The sequence below is a fragment of the Eretmochelys imbricata genome, chromosome 8 (genome assembly GCF_965152235.1).
Source record: "Eretmochelys imbricata isolate rEreImb1 chromosome 8, rEreImb1.hap1, whole genome shotgun sequence".
NCBI lineage: Eukaryota > Metazoa > Chordata > Testudines > Cheloniidae > Eretmochelys > Eretmochelys imbricata.
This window is the reverse complement of record NC_135579.1, coordinates 102,519,023-102,530,521: the sequence shown is the minus strand read 5'-3', so window position 1 is coordinate 102,530,521 and position 11,499 is coordinate 102,519,023. Positions and strand designations below refer to the sequence as shown.

At 45.2% G+C, this 11,499-nt stretch overlaps 1 protein-coding gene across 1 annotated transcript in view; it reads right to left on the bottom strand.

Annotated features, from left to right (window-relative positions):
- Nucleotides 1-1,962: 1,962 nt before the first annotated feature.
- Nucleotides 1,963-11,499, bottom strand: part of MOB3C (MOB kinase activator 3C) — a 50,874-nt gene continuing 41,337 nt past the window's right edge. Inside the window, exon 4 of the mRNA XM_077824949.1 lies at nt 1,963-5,464. Coding sequence (XP_077681075.1) covers nt 5,435-5,464 — 30 coding nt within the window. The 3' untranslated portion in view covers nt 1,963-5,434. The remainder of the gene's footprint in view (nt 5,465-11,499) is intronic.

Sequence of the window (11,499 nt, the reverse complement as noted above, 5' to 3'; positions counted from 1 at the left end):
AACTCAAGTTTTACTATATAGTCTGCAGTCAATCAGGAAGTGGGTGGGTAGGTGAGGGAAATGGGAACAGGGAATGGGAAAATTGGAATAATGTTTTGCTAAAGGGGGAAATGGGAACAGGGAATGGGGTGGGGAAATTGAAATCATGTTTGGCTAAGGGCAGGAATGGGAACAGGGACACAGGTAAGGCTCTGTGGTGTCAGAGCTGGGAAGGGGAACACTAAGGAAGGAAACTGGAATCATGCTTGCTGGAAGTTCACCCCAATAAACATCGAATTGTTTGTACCTTTGGACTTCGGGTATTGTTGCTCTCTGTTCATGCGAGAAGGACCAGGGAAGTAAGTGGGTGAAGGAATAAGCCCCCTAACAATGTGTATTTACAGACTACATAGCTCTTCACTGGGACCCAACCACGCAGCTTCTCCCGTGTTACTCCAGGGTAAACTGTGCTCTCTTGACGTCAGTGCTGATACTCCAGATTTACACCAGTGTAACTGAGCGGAGAATTTGTCTAACGGGTTTTTGTGGCTAAATAAAATAATAATGCAACTGTTCTCCACACCCAGAAAAACTGCTCCCCAAGATTTGCATAGGGCCCGATTTCCAGAAATTCTGAGCGTCTTCAAAATCCGCTGACGTCAACAGGCAGTGCAGGTGCTCAGCGCACCTTTGCAAGTCAGGCTAACACAGCGTTCGCCCCCCGATCCTGCAAAACCTTATGCACTGTCTTAATGTTACCAACGGAGTCGTCCCACAGAACTCCATGGCACTATGCACGGGCTGCAAAGCTAAGCCCAATCAGGGCCTAAATTTTGTATGTTAGAAAAAGTAACACCAATTCTTTCCAGCTTTTTCTTTTAAAAGAACATTTTCCCCAGTGTTTTGATGCATGCATGAGCTCACTGGGACAAGGGGTGCATCCATTGTGAGGCACCTAACACATTCTCCCATCAAGTAGAGCAATCAATGATAAATAATACAGCTAACAAGTAATGTAAAAAAATTCACCACCGGCCATAATTCAAGGGCTAACTTCCGATGGCATGTTAGCTTGACGGGCTCAATATCAAAATTTGCCTCTATTTCCAATTCACATAAGCCAAGTAGAACACTGTACTGGGTACACTATGTTGATTTTAGAAAAAACACAGAGGGCTTCATGCGACCCAGTTACAACGCTGTTGTCTCCTAACCTAGTTCCAACATTGTTAACATATGCCATCTGAATGGAACCTAGCTATGCTGTAACTGGGTCACGCCAATGGGCTATATTCATGGAATTAAATGATACTTAACTCCTTTATTGCCCTTTTCATTCATAGATCTCAAAGTGCTTTACAAAAGATAGGTAAGTAAAAGTCTGGATAATTCCAAGAAACACAAAATAGGCTTGACTCTGCTCTGCTACCCCTATGTAAATGCCAACGAGTTGCTCTGGATTTACACTGAGGTAACAGAAATCCAGATCCAGCCTTGTCTCTTACATTCATTTTAAATAATACATCGGGCCAGAAACCCTTACCCTTGTTAAACTCGCATCAAAATCAAAACAGGTGAGGTTCCCTATCTGCAACTTTGTAAAAGCTTATGCATATGAGTAACTAAGCACATGAGTAGTTCCCCTGAGAACAACGGGATTACTCACATGCTTAAAATTGAGCATGTACCTAAGCATTTGCAGGACTGGAGCCTTAATCTTCCCTTTCTCAGACAGTCCCTCATGTGATTTGTTTGCATCGTGCACTAATTTTCCATTAGTTATACTCCAAGCCGATTATCAGCCGTGGTTTGGGAGTCTTTTTTACCATACCGCTTTTCTGACCCAGAGAGTTGCCAGGTTCACTGAAATCAGTGGGAGTCGGGTCCTCTGGATCAGGTCCATTGTTAGAATTATCCCAGTTTCTGATAACCCTACTACTACAAGTTAACCAGTGAAAATTGGAAAACACCAGTTTGTTCGTGTTTCTTTAATTCGTAACAAAATGAGAACATTTAGCATTTTATCAGTTATTTTACGCATAAAATATTGGAGTGGCACTTTCCCCCCTTTGTGCTCCTTTTTTGTTTCTTGTTTCTATGTAAAAAATACACATCTGGTATACAAGATTTAAAAAATAAAGTAAGTGCTTTGAGCACACAAATCTGCCGGTGCACTTGAATACTGGCTTTAACATTTCAGTTTCATAAGCAAAAAACCAGTGCAGCACACGCTATAAATATTGATGCCATGTAATGTATAAAACCTCTACAGAGAAAGGCCGGAAGACACAAACTGAACTATACTGTGGCTCAGATCATTCAATATATAACAAACAAAAAAACCCAAGAAATCACTTCACCTCTTGCCCAAAGGCCAGTGTAACACAGCACTCCTTAGTAGGTATTACAAGCATGATATGGGGAATTTCTAACGTGTGATTTTACCAGCCCATCTGAGTTTAAATGGTAAGATCCTCCAAGGTGCAAGATTTGATTCCGATAAGGAGACCACATCCAGTAGCAGTGTCTGAGGATTTCAAAGCTGAGAGAGCTTGTCCGAAAATATTGATGGTTTTTCCCATTATGATTTCCCACCTTCACTTTGTATCACGACATGCGCTACTTGTCATGCAACGAGCGTCTCCAAAGCAAAGAACATTCCTCTGATGGAACATTCCCAGAGAGTTAGAAACAACACAGAACCCATATTTCTCTGGTGAAATATCCCCCCCGGCAACATGGGGAAACCTGCTTGCTGTTAGCCTTCCAGAAGCAGTAACCGGAAGATGACTCATCATTCAGTGCCACACTGCTTTGTTCCTTTCTGTAAATCCTTTGTCCTTCGTTTTTGCCCTAAGTCCTTCATAGAGCATTTCAAAGGAAGGGTTTATTTATATACACAAAGGGAGAAGAAACCATGACAATACCTGCAAAAATGACACTGGCCGGATTGGAATGCATCTGTCACCAAGGCCATCTGTACCTGATGCTCCAAGACCCATTTAGAATAGCTCAGACTGATGAAGTTATCTTCACTGAGGGACAAGAGGGGAAATATTGCTCCTTGAAAAAATGGTCCCTGTGGGGAGGCAGCAACTGGTGGGTTGGTTAGTGTGGAAGAAGGGAGCTGCATGACTGTAATGACTATGTTTAAAAGTGCTGCATGGGGTTTTAACCACATGAAGTCCGTGGGAATTGCATGGCCCTGAAAATGTAGGGATGGGAATGGTGGTGCGATATTTTATTGCAACTGTAAACACATTAACGATCCTTTACCCAAAAAGGGCCACGTTCAGCGAGTTCAGTGGAGTTGCCCCCGCAGTGAATTTGGCCCTGAAACCAGAAGCTACTGGACTGTAAACTCCTAGATAAGAACGTGTGAAACTTCATGCAAATCTTGCCATCACCTGCAGCTGCCTGGTTGTTGGAGTTTTGATAAAGACTTGGAGCCTGAACACGAGGTGAGTCAGCCCTCAATGCTCACAGACGTCACAGATTGGCCTGGGGATGCTCATCTCGCAGTATCAGACCCTTGAAATGCAGCCCTGGCTTACCAGAGATTTGTAAAGCTTTCTGGGGAAAGCAGGCCTGGTTTTGAGGGAGCTGGGGCTTACTTTAGGTGCTGCAGGAGGACTCACAGCTTCATATGGTTTCACGTCAAAATGGAATGAAAAACTCAGCAGTTTTGAGTGAGTTTTGGGGCTCTGCTCAACCCCCAGACTCACAGATTCTGAACCCCCAAAACAGAGCCAGAACTAGCTGGGACAGTTTTTGTTCCCATGAAAAATCCTGTTTTCATCTCCATTTTCCTTTAAAAGTTTTGGGGGTTTTGTAAAAAAAAAAACAAACCAACAACCCACCCCCCAAATAGAGGCCAGAAGGGACCACTGTGATCAGCTAGTCTGACTTCCTGTATAACACAGACCAGAGAACGTCCCTGAAATAATTCCTGTTTGAACCAGAGCAGATCTTTTAGGAAGACAACCGATCTTGATTTAGAATTGCTAGTGATGTAGAACCAACTGCAACCCTTAGTAAGCCGGTCCAATGGCTAATGATGCTCACCGTTAAAAATATATGCTTTCTTTCCAGTCTGAACATGTCCAACATCAACTTCCAGCCGTTGGATCTTGTTACACCTCTGCTAGATTAAAGAGCCAACAAACTGAAAACTCTTCAATTCAAAACTGAAGATATGGGGGGATTTGGCCAAAGTGTTTCAGTTTTTGGATACTGGGGGAGGAAATGGGGGAGAAATCAATCCCATGGAAATTTCCATTTTGAGGAACAAGCCATTGTTCGGTGCAAAACTGTTTCAACCGTCAGTTTTGACCAGCTCTAGTCAGATTGACTCCAGTTCCCACAATCCCCTTCGCCTTCCCTACTGTTACACAGTTGTATTTGTAGCCAACCTTCCGGGTTTGGAAGGAAGAGCTCTCAGTGACCCATCACCGGACAGACCAGGATGAGCGTGGGTGTAATTCATCCCTGGTGTAACTCTACTGACTTCACTGGAATGTCAAACAGAGTCCCGGGAGTTTTCATTAAGCACAAGATCCACAGCCCAACTAAAGGAATCTACGAGAACTGGGATTAGACCCCCGGCTCTGTATTCAGATAATGAGCACCTCCATTTGACCTTTGGAGATCACAGAGGAAATCAGTTCTCTTGGTGCTAGTCATTATGTGCGCCCCTGCTCTGCAGCTCCCCTTTGCCTGGCTGAAGCCGGGGGGGCAGTGCAGGGCGAATGTGATTCTTGGTGCTTTTTCCCATGTGCTTCTCTACCTTTTTAGGAACGTTTCTAAAGCGAGCTAGTCAACTCCTTCCCAGTGTCTGTGTCCTGGCTGCTAGTGCACAGGTGTGCAATGGTGCAAGAGGAGCTTTCTTCACATACCTGCACACGGGGCAGCCAGAATCCTGGTATAGTAAACTCCTGGTTATCCAAAACCCTATATTATCTGAACCCCTGCCTTATCCAAACCCCTTCCTTGTCCCCACCCTCAAAATAACTACTTGCTTAGAGGTCTATTGTCATTAAAATAGGGTCACAATCTAGTGAGCAGATGTAATCACTGGAGCATTTAGCTAGGGATTTCACCCTCCAGCCATCAGTGCCATAATTAAAGGAGAACCACATAATTTAGGACACAGCAGGTGTGTAGGGGATGGGATTGAGGGGGAATAAAGAAGCAGGTGATTAGGGCTCACGGGGATGAGAATGAAATCTGTGGGTATGTATTTAAACCACCCCTCACACACACACACACTTGTCCTATCCCCGTTCTGGCCAATGGTTTCTAAAAATAAAGTATCCACGTAACAGAGACTGGGATCATATAAACACTGTTCTCTCCACAGTAAGAGCTTGGAGTCAGATTGTCCAGCATTCTGCATTTCCATCCCATTGCAAGTGGGCTCCAGGGGAGACGGACAGACTTCTCGTCAGACATCACCTCAGTGGCAAATTCTCTCTGTCATTTCTTTCTGTGTGGAAAAAAAAAGAACAGACAAAACAATGTGTTTTATCAAGGTGGAATTTCAGCCAGCTTGGCAGTTCCGCAATGACGACACGCCATGGGGAAACTGACACCACTCTCCCATGCTGTCTCATGGGCATTTTTTCACCAGAGGATCATACTGATCCTGGTCCCTCTGGCTTGCCAATGGGACTATGTTTCAAGGAGACAACAACTAAAGCCAGCTTGCAAAACAAACCCCATTCCGACAAGTTCGTTTGGGCTTCTCCTGGCTCCTATTTCTGATTTATTTATTCACCAAATCACCTTACTCGGTTTTGAAATAAAAGAGTTCTGAGGAGGAAAAAAATCTCAGTCTGCACAGTTCTGGTTGTTTTTGCTGCATTCTCATACCCTTCCTCCCTTTAAATAACGCCTTTCGCCTCACCTTTCTTACCTGTGGATTACAGTGCTTCTCAGCATGAGAAAGGCTGTCAGAATCTGGCCCTAAAAAGAGAACAATGACCCCTAATTTCTTGTACTCCCTGAGACTTGCACCCATGGCAGTGTACTAAGAATTTCTGATTACCACCTTAACATAGTTAGCAAAGCACTTCAGTCCCCTAACTAAGCACGGGCCTAGCTAAGGAAGCTTAATTGCATCACTGAATCACAGCTGTAATGTTTAGGATCTTTCTAGCCTTGCAGTTGTTCATGATGTGCAGAATATGCTGAACAAATAACCAAGCCCCTGCTCCAAACAGCATAAGCCCTGATCTAAAGTCCACCAAAGTCAATGAGAATCTTTTCATGGATGTCAATGGGCTTTGGATCAAGCCCTTCGAGACCAGCTGTACCCAGTGCTGAGTCTGTCTTACAAGGGGGTGGATGCCTTCCAGACCAGCTGGAGTGGAAATGTTTAGACAGGAGCATGCAGTTCACACGGAGAGTCCCTTGGATGATATCTCAAACACCGTCTAGATCAGCAGGCACTGAAGATCCCATAACACTTTTCCATAAGAGATGGGGTTTGACCTGCTGTCCGTATCCAGCACTTTCCTTTCCCTCCACTTTGGTGTAGCTCATGGAGGGCATGATCCAACTCCAGTTGAAGTCAACAAGAGTGTTTCCATTGACTTTAATCAGAACTGGATGGGCCCTGTGCACTGGTTGGCTACTATACTCCACCTCAGAAGCAACTGGACTGCCGTGGTGCTGGAGGTTCTTTTGGGATCGTTAGAAATGTGAACTACTGTTAACCGTGGCTGCTGCTTCCAAAGCATTGTTGCATTGTGATGCATTGTTTTTATCTAGGTCCTATACACACAGTCGTTTAATCTCAGTTATGGATGGGTGAACTTTTATAAGCAAATGGGCATTGATCTTCTAACCCTTGGAGTGTGGATGACACCTGTGAATGGAGGATTGAGGGCTGGGAGCAGATAGGACAGGGCTGTGAGCAGATAGGACAGGGCTGCTCGTTCAGATTTGGTGGGAGCATTTCCAGGAGCTGGGGGGGTAGTTCTGGTCCCAACTCCCTGGGGGAAGGAAAAGGGTTTGACTGCTGGGACAGAGGACTGGACACAACTAGATACCTAAGGAGGGAATGAGCAGCTTTGTCTCATGACCAAATCCAGTCGTTAAAATGATCATAAAACACATATTTATCAAGCTAATGATTTGCCTTCTTTAAGAAGAAGCCCAAGAGCGTACCACTGCTAAGACAGAACTCTTAGCTGGGCTGCTAATTAGCTCTGCAAAATAAATTACTTGGGGGAAAAGTAAAATCAGTATGCAGAGATGCCTCTTTTAGGAAATAAATGCTGAGCATGGAGAGCTAATTACTTGCTAGAGGTCTATTGTCATTAGAATAGGGTCATTACTAAGCTAGAAGAAGAAAGGTTATTTATATGGTGGGCACACACAAAGACATTAAATTATCATTTAAGAATGGTATTTAATAATCACAGACGTGAACACATTCTCAGAATTAAGGCTCTCAATTCATCCTTAAAGGGGCCGTGTCAACGCAAAAAAAAAAATAAAAATATGCCAAATTATAGAGAAAGCCTAAGATTAGTTTCAGAGTAACAGCCGAGTTAGTCTGTATTCGCAAAAAGAAAAGGAGGACTTGTGGCACCTTAGAGACTAACCAATTTATTTGAGCATAAGCTTTCGTGAACTACAGCTCACTTCATCGGATCCGATGAAGTGAGCTGTAGCTCACGAAAGCTTATGCTCAGATAAATTGGTTAGTCTCTAAGGTGCCACAAGTCCTCCTTTTCTTTTTCCTAACATTAGTATAGCTGAAAGATTAGAGAAAAAGATACTTTATTTCTTCCATTTTACCAATAAATCCGTTTCAGTTTCCCCTGTACAGTCAGATAGGCCAACAACAAAAGAAATTGGCTATCATACAACAAGAGGGGAGGGAAAATACATTAAAAAGGAAAAAGTGTGATTGTAAAAAACACAAGGACTGAGAGAGGGACTGAGGGGCAAGTGTGGAACCCGAGGCTACTTTTTGAAACTCACTCAATTCCACAGGGACAGTGTCACTCCGTGCTGCTAAATATTACGGCAGGAAGATCAGTGTATGATTTATGTACCATCTGTGCTGCAGTGCCTCAGTGTGGCCAAACCCTGTGGTACAAAAGTCATGAGCCAGCCCACCCCCTCCCCCCCCGCCAAATGATGAGATTGTCTTACAAATCATGATATTCTTAAAAAATAATACTGGGGTTTTTATTTGCCTTTTGAGCCTTTAGAAGTCATGTTTTCAATTTTTTCTTCACAACTGTGAGGGCTAGAAACCTAAGCTTATGCCCAAATAAATGTGTTCGTCTCTAAGGTGCCACAAGTCCACCTGTTCTTTTTGCGGATACAGACTAACACGGCTGCTACTCTGAAACCTCACATAATCACATGATTCCAGAAGCTGGGGCTTTAAGAAAAAATAAAAAGTACCATGACTAGCTAACACATGGTGGAGTGGGGAGGCAGCTGGCTAATCTAGCTATTTATAATTAAATAGCTATTTCCATGGTAGGCTGAATGGGCATCCTGCGGAGAGCTTGGAAATACACCCCCCCCCACCCCGGGGGAGTTGTTTAAAGGATCACACGTGTGGGAGAAGGTGCCATCTCCTCGCAGAAAGGGAAGACACACCAGATGGGACAGAGGGACCTAGACAAATTGGAGGATTGGGCCAAAAGAAATCTGATGAGGTTCAATAAGGATAAGTGCAGGGTCCTGCACTTAGGACAGAAGAACCCAATGCACAGCTACAGACTAGGGACCGAATGGCTAGGCAGCAGTTCTGCGGAAAAGGACCTAGGGGTGACAGTGGACGAGAAGCTGGATATGAGTCAGCAGTGTGCCCTTGTTGCCAAGAAGGCCAATGGCATTTTGGGATGTATAAGTAGGGGCATAGCGAGCAGATCGAGGGACGTGATCGTCCCCCTCTATTCAACATTGGTGAGGCCTCATCTGGAGTACTGTGTCCAGTTTTGGGCCCCACACTACAAGAAGGATGTGGATAAATTGGAAAGAGTCCAGAGAAGGGCGACAAAAATGATTAGGGGTCTGGAACACATGACTTATGAGGAGAGGCTGAGGGAACTGGGATTGTTTAGTCTGCAGAAGAGAAGAATGAGGGGGGATTTGATAGCTGCTTTCAACTAACTGAGAGGTGGTTCCAGAGAGGATGGTTCTAGACTATTCTCAGAGGTAGAAGAGGACAGGACAGGACAGGACAAGGAGTAATGGTCTCAAGTTGCAGTGGGGGAGGTTTAGGTTGGATATTAGGAAAAACTTTTTCACTAGGAGGGTGGTGAAACACTGGAATGCGTTGCCTAGGGAGGTGGTGGAATCTCCTTCCTTAGAAGTTTTTAAGGTCAGGCTTGACAAAGCCCTGGCTGGGATGGTTTCGTTGAGGATTGGTCCTGCTTTGAGCAGGGGGTTGGAGTAGATGACCTCCTGAGGTCCCTTCCAACCCTGATATTCTATGATTCTATGCTTACCAGCTGCAAGGCAAAGAGGCTGCCAGTTGCACAAGGGTTAGGGTTTGTGCTATATTTAAAGGGCCAGCTCCAGAAAAGCATAATGAGTTGGAATTTTTCCCTAAGAGGGTAAACGCTGCAGTGTCTGTAGGGACCAGGAAGACGTTGCCTCTGCATTATGCATGCCCCCTTATATCAGGTCTCCAAATGCACACAACAGAAGTTAAGGACTCTTTGCGGGGCCAACACAGAACCTCTGGATCTAAGCATAAGAGCCTTTACAGCTTCACCTAACAGCCAAGGCAATTAGCTCAGAGGCAGTTGCAAACTCAAACCTCTTTACGTGGTCTAACCGCTAGGCAGGGAGAAAGAGAGCTGCACATACACACTCTTAGCACCGGCTTAGTCCCCCAAACCAGTAGCCTGACTGCCCTATATGCCATCTCCTCTCAACAACAAGCAGAATATGTTTTTTTCACAGCCTTCATATAGAAATACTGGCCCTTAGCCACAGGAGTTGTACACGGGAAAGGACGAGACAGAGGCCCCTACAGAAAGCAAGCTCTGTTCAGGCAAATGGAATGTTTTCCTTGCAGTCCATCGGTCTCTCAACGCCAGCTACATTAGCTGGGCGAGATTCTCGGCTGGTGGAAATCAGCATCACCTGCTGACTTCACGGGAGCAAAGCCGATCGCAGGTTTGTACCAGCTGAGGGTCTGGCCCAATAATTCGGCAAAATCATTTTGCCTCAGGAAAGCAAGTTTCTGGTTTTCCTCTGGTTCACAATCAGCGGGGTGTGTATGTGAGAGGAATTTGTAAAACTGCCAGAGAAAGGTTGGTCGGAGTGGTTTATTTCATTTCTCAACTGAATCTAACTTAAGATACCCTGAAAGTTTCAGGAATGAAAGGAGGATAGCGCTGAAGCAAGACATGGGGAGCAAAACAGGAGAGCTTCTCGGTGCCCCTTTAAGAGTTGCCTTGGTGATGTTGCCAAGGAGGTCAGAAGAAGCTAGAATCCATAAAGGCTTGAGCTGTAAAATCTAATTTCAGTCTTTTTTTCCCAGTGCTTTTTTTTTTTTTTTTAAATGTAGCAGAAAAACTATCAGCGGAGAGGACGGAGTTGATATGCAGAAACATATCAGAAATCAGCGAGGTGATTAACATTGTCCATTTTCCACACAAACGGTGCAGGAGCAGGGGGGTGGAAAATCCCAACTTCCCATTTCAGCAGAACACAGTCCGCCCGTAAATACAGCCTCGGGTTTGATGCCTTGTTTTCGGTACAGAATCATAATGCATTCTGCTCATGCTGTCCCCAAGAGATACTGCCCCAAAGATCTCCCTGGGAGACTGGAGACCCTGCCTGCACTGGGAAAGTTTGTCAGCAGGAGGACTCTGGGGCTCTGAAGGGAGAAAGGGCAACAGGGGAATTGCCCACCTTGGTTTCTTGGAGTTGAAGTCAGTGGCTCTCTGACTATGCTCCGTGGACTAACAGAGATCTAAGGAGCACTCTATGGTTGTCTGCAGCGAGCTGGATGAGTATGGGTGGCAGGAAGGTGACACTACAGAACTAGCTGGTACAGAGCAACTACGATGTGATGGCCATGGCCTCTAGCCCTCTTGTATGGGCCATGCGGAGCGTCCAGAAGGCCTGTGTAGCCCTTCAAGGATGGGGGCTCCCTTCCAAGACTGGTTTGCAGAGTACGAAGCCTCACAAGTGGTAGGCCAGATGCAAGTTACAGCTGTGGGGGGCTACGTGGGCAAAGTTAAGGCCTAGTGTAGGCCAGTGCAACCCCAGCGAAGTCAGAAGTCTCGCTTACAGAACGGCTGGATACAGTCAGTCAATGTCTTTTCACTTAGCTTCAGGAAGAAAGTATCTAGAAACCGGACCCCCTTTCTACTAGGACCCTCCCCACAACTAAATAGCCCACACCTCCTGAGCTCAAGTTACATGCATGCCTCTCTGCATCAATCTGCTCTTTGAGGGTGCTCTGGGATGGAACAGGTTTCGCAATTCTTAGATGGTGACGAGACTTTCCAGAGGTTACCCAGCAACAGAGCC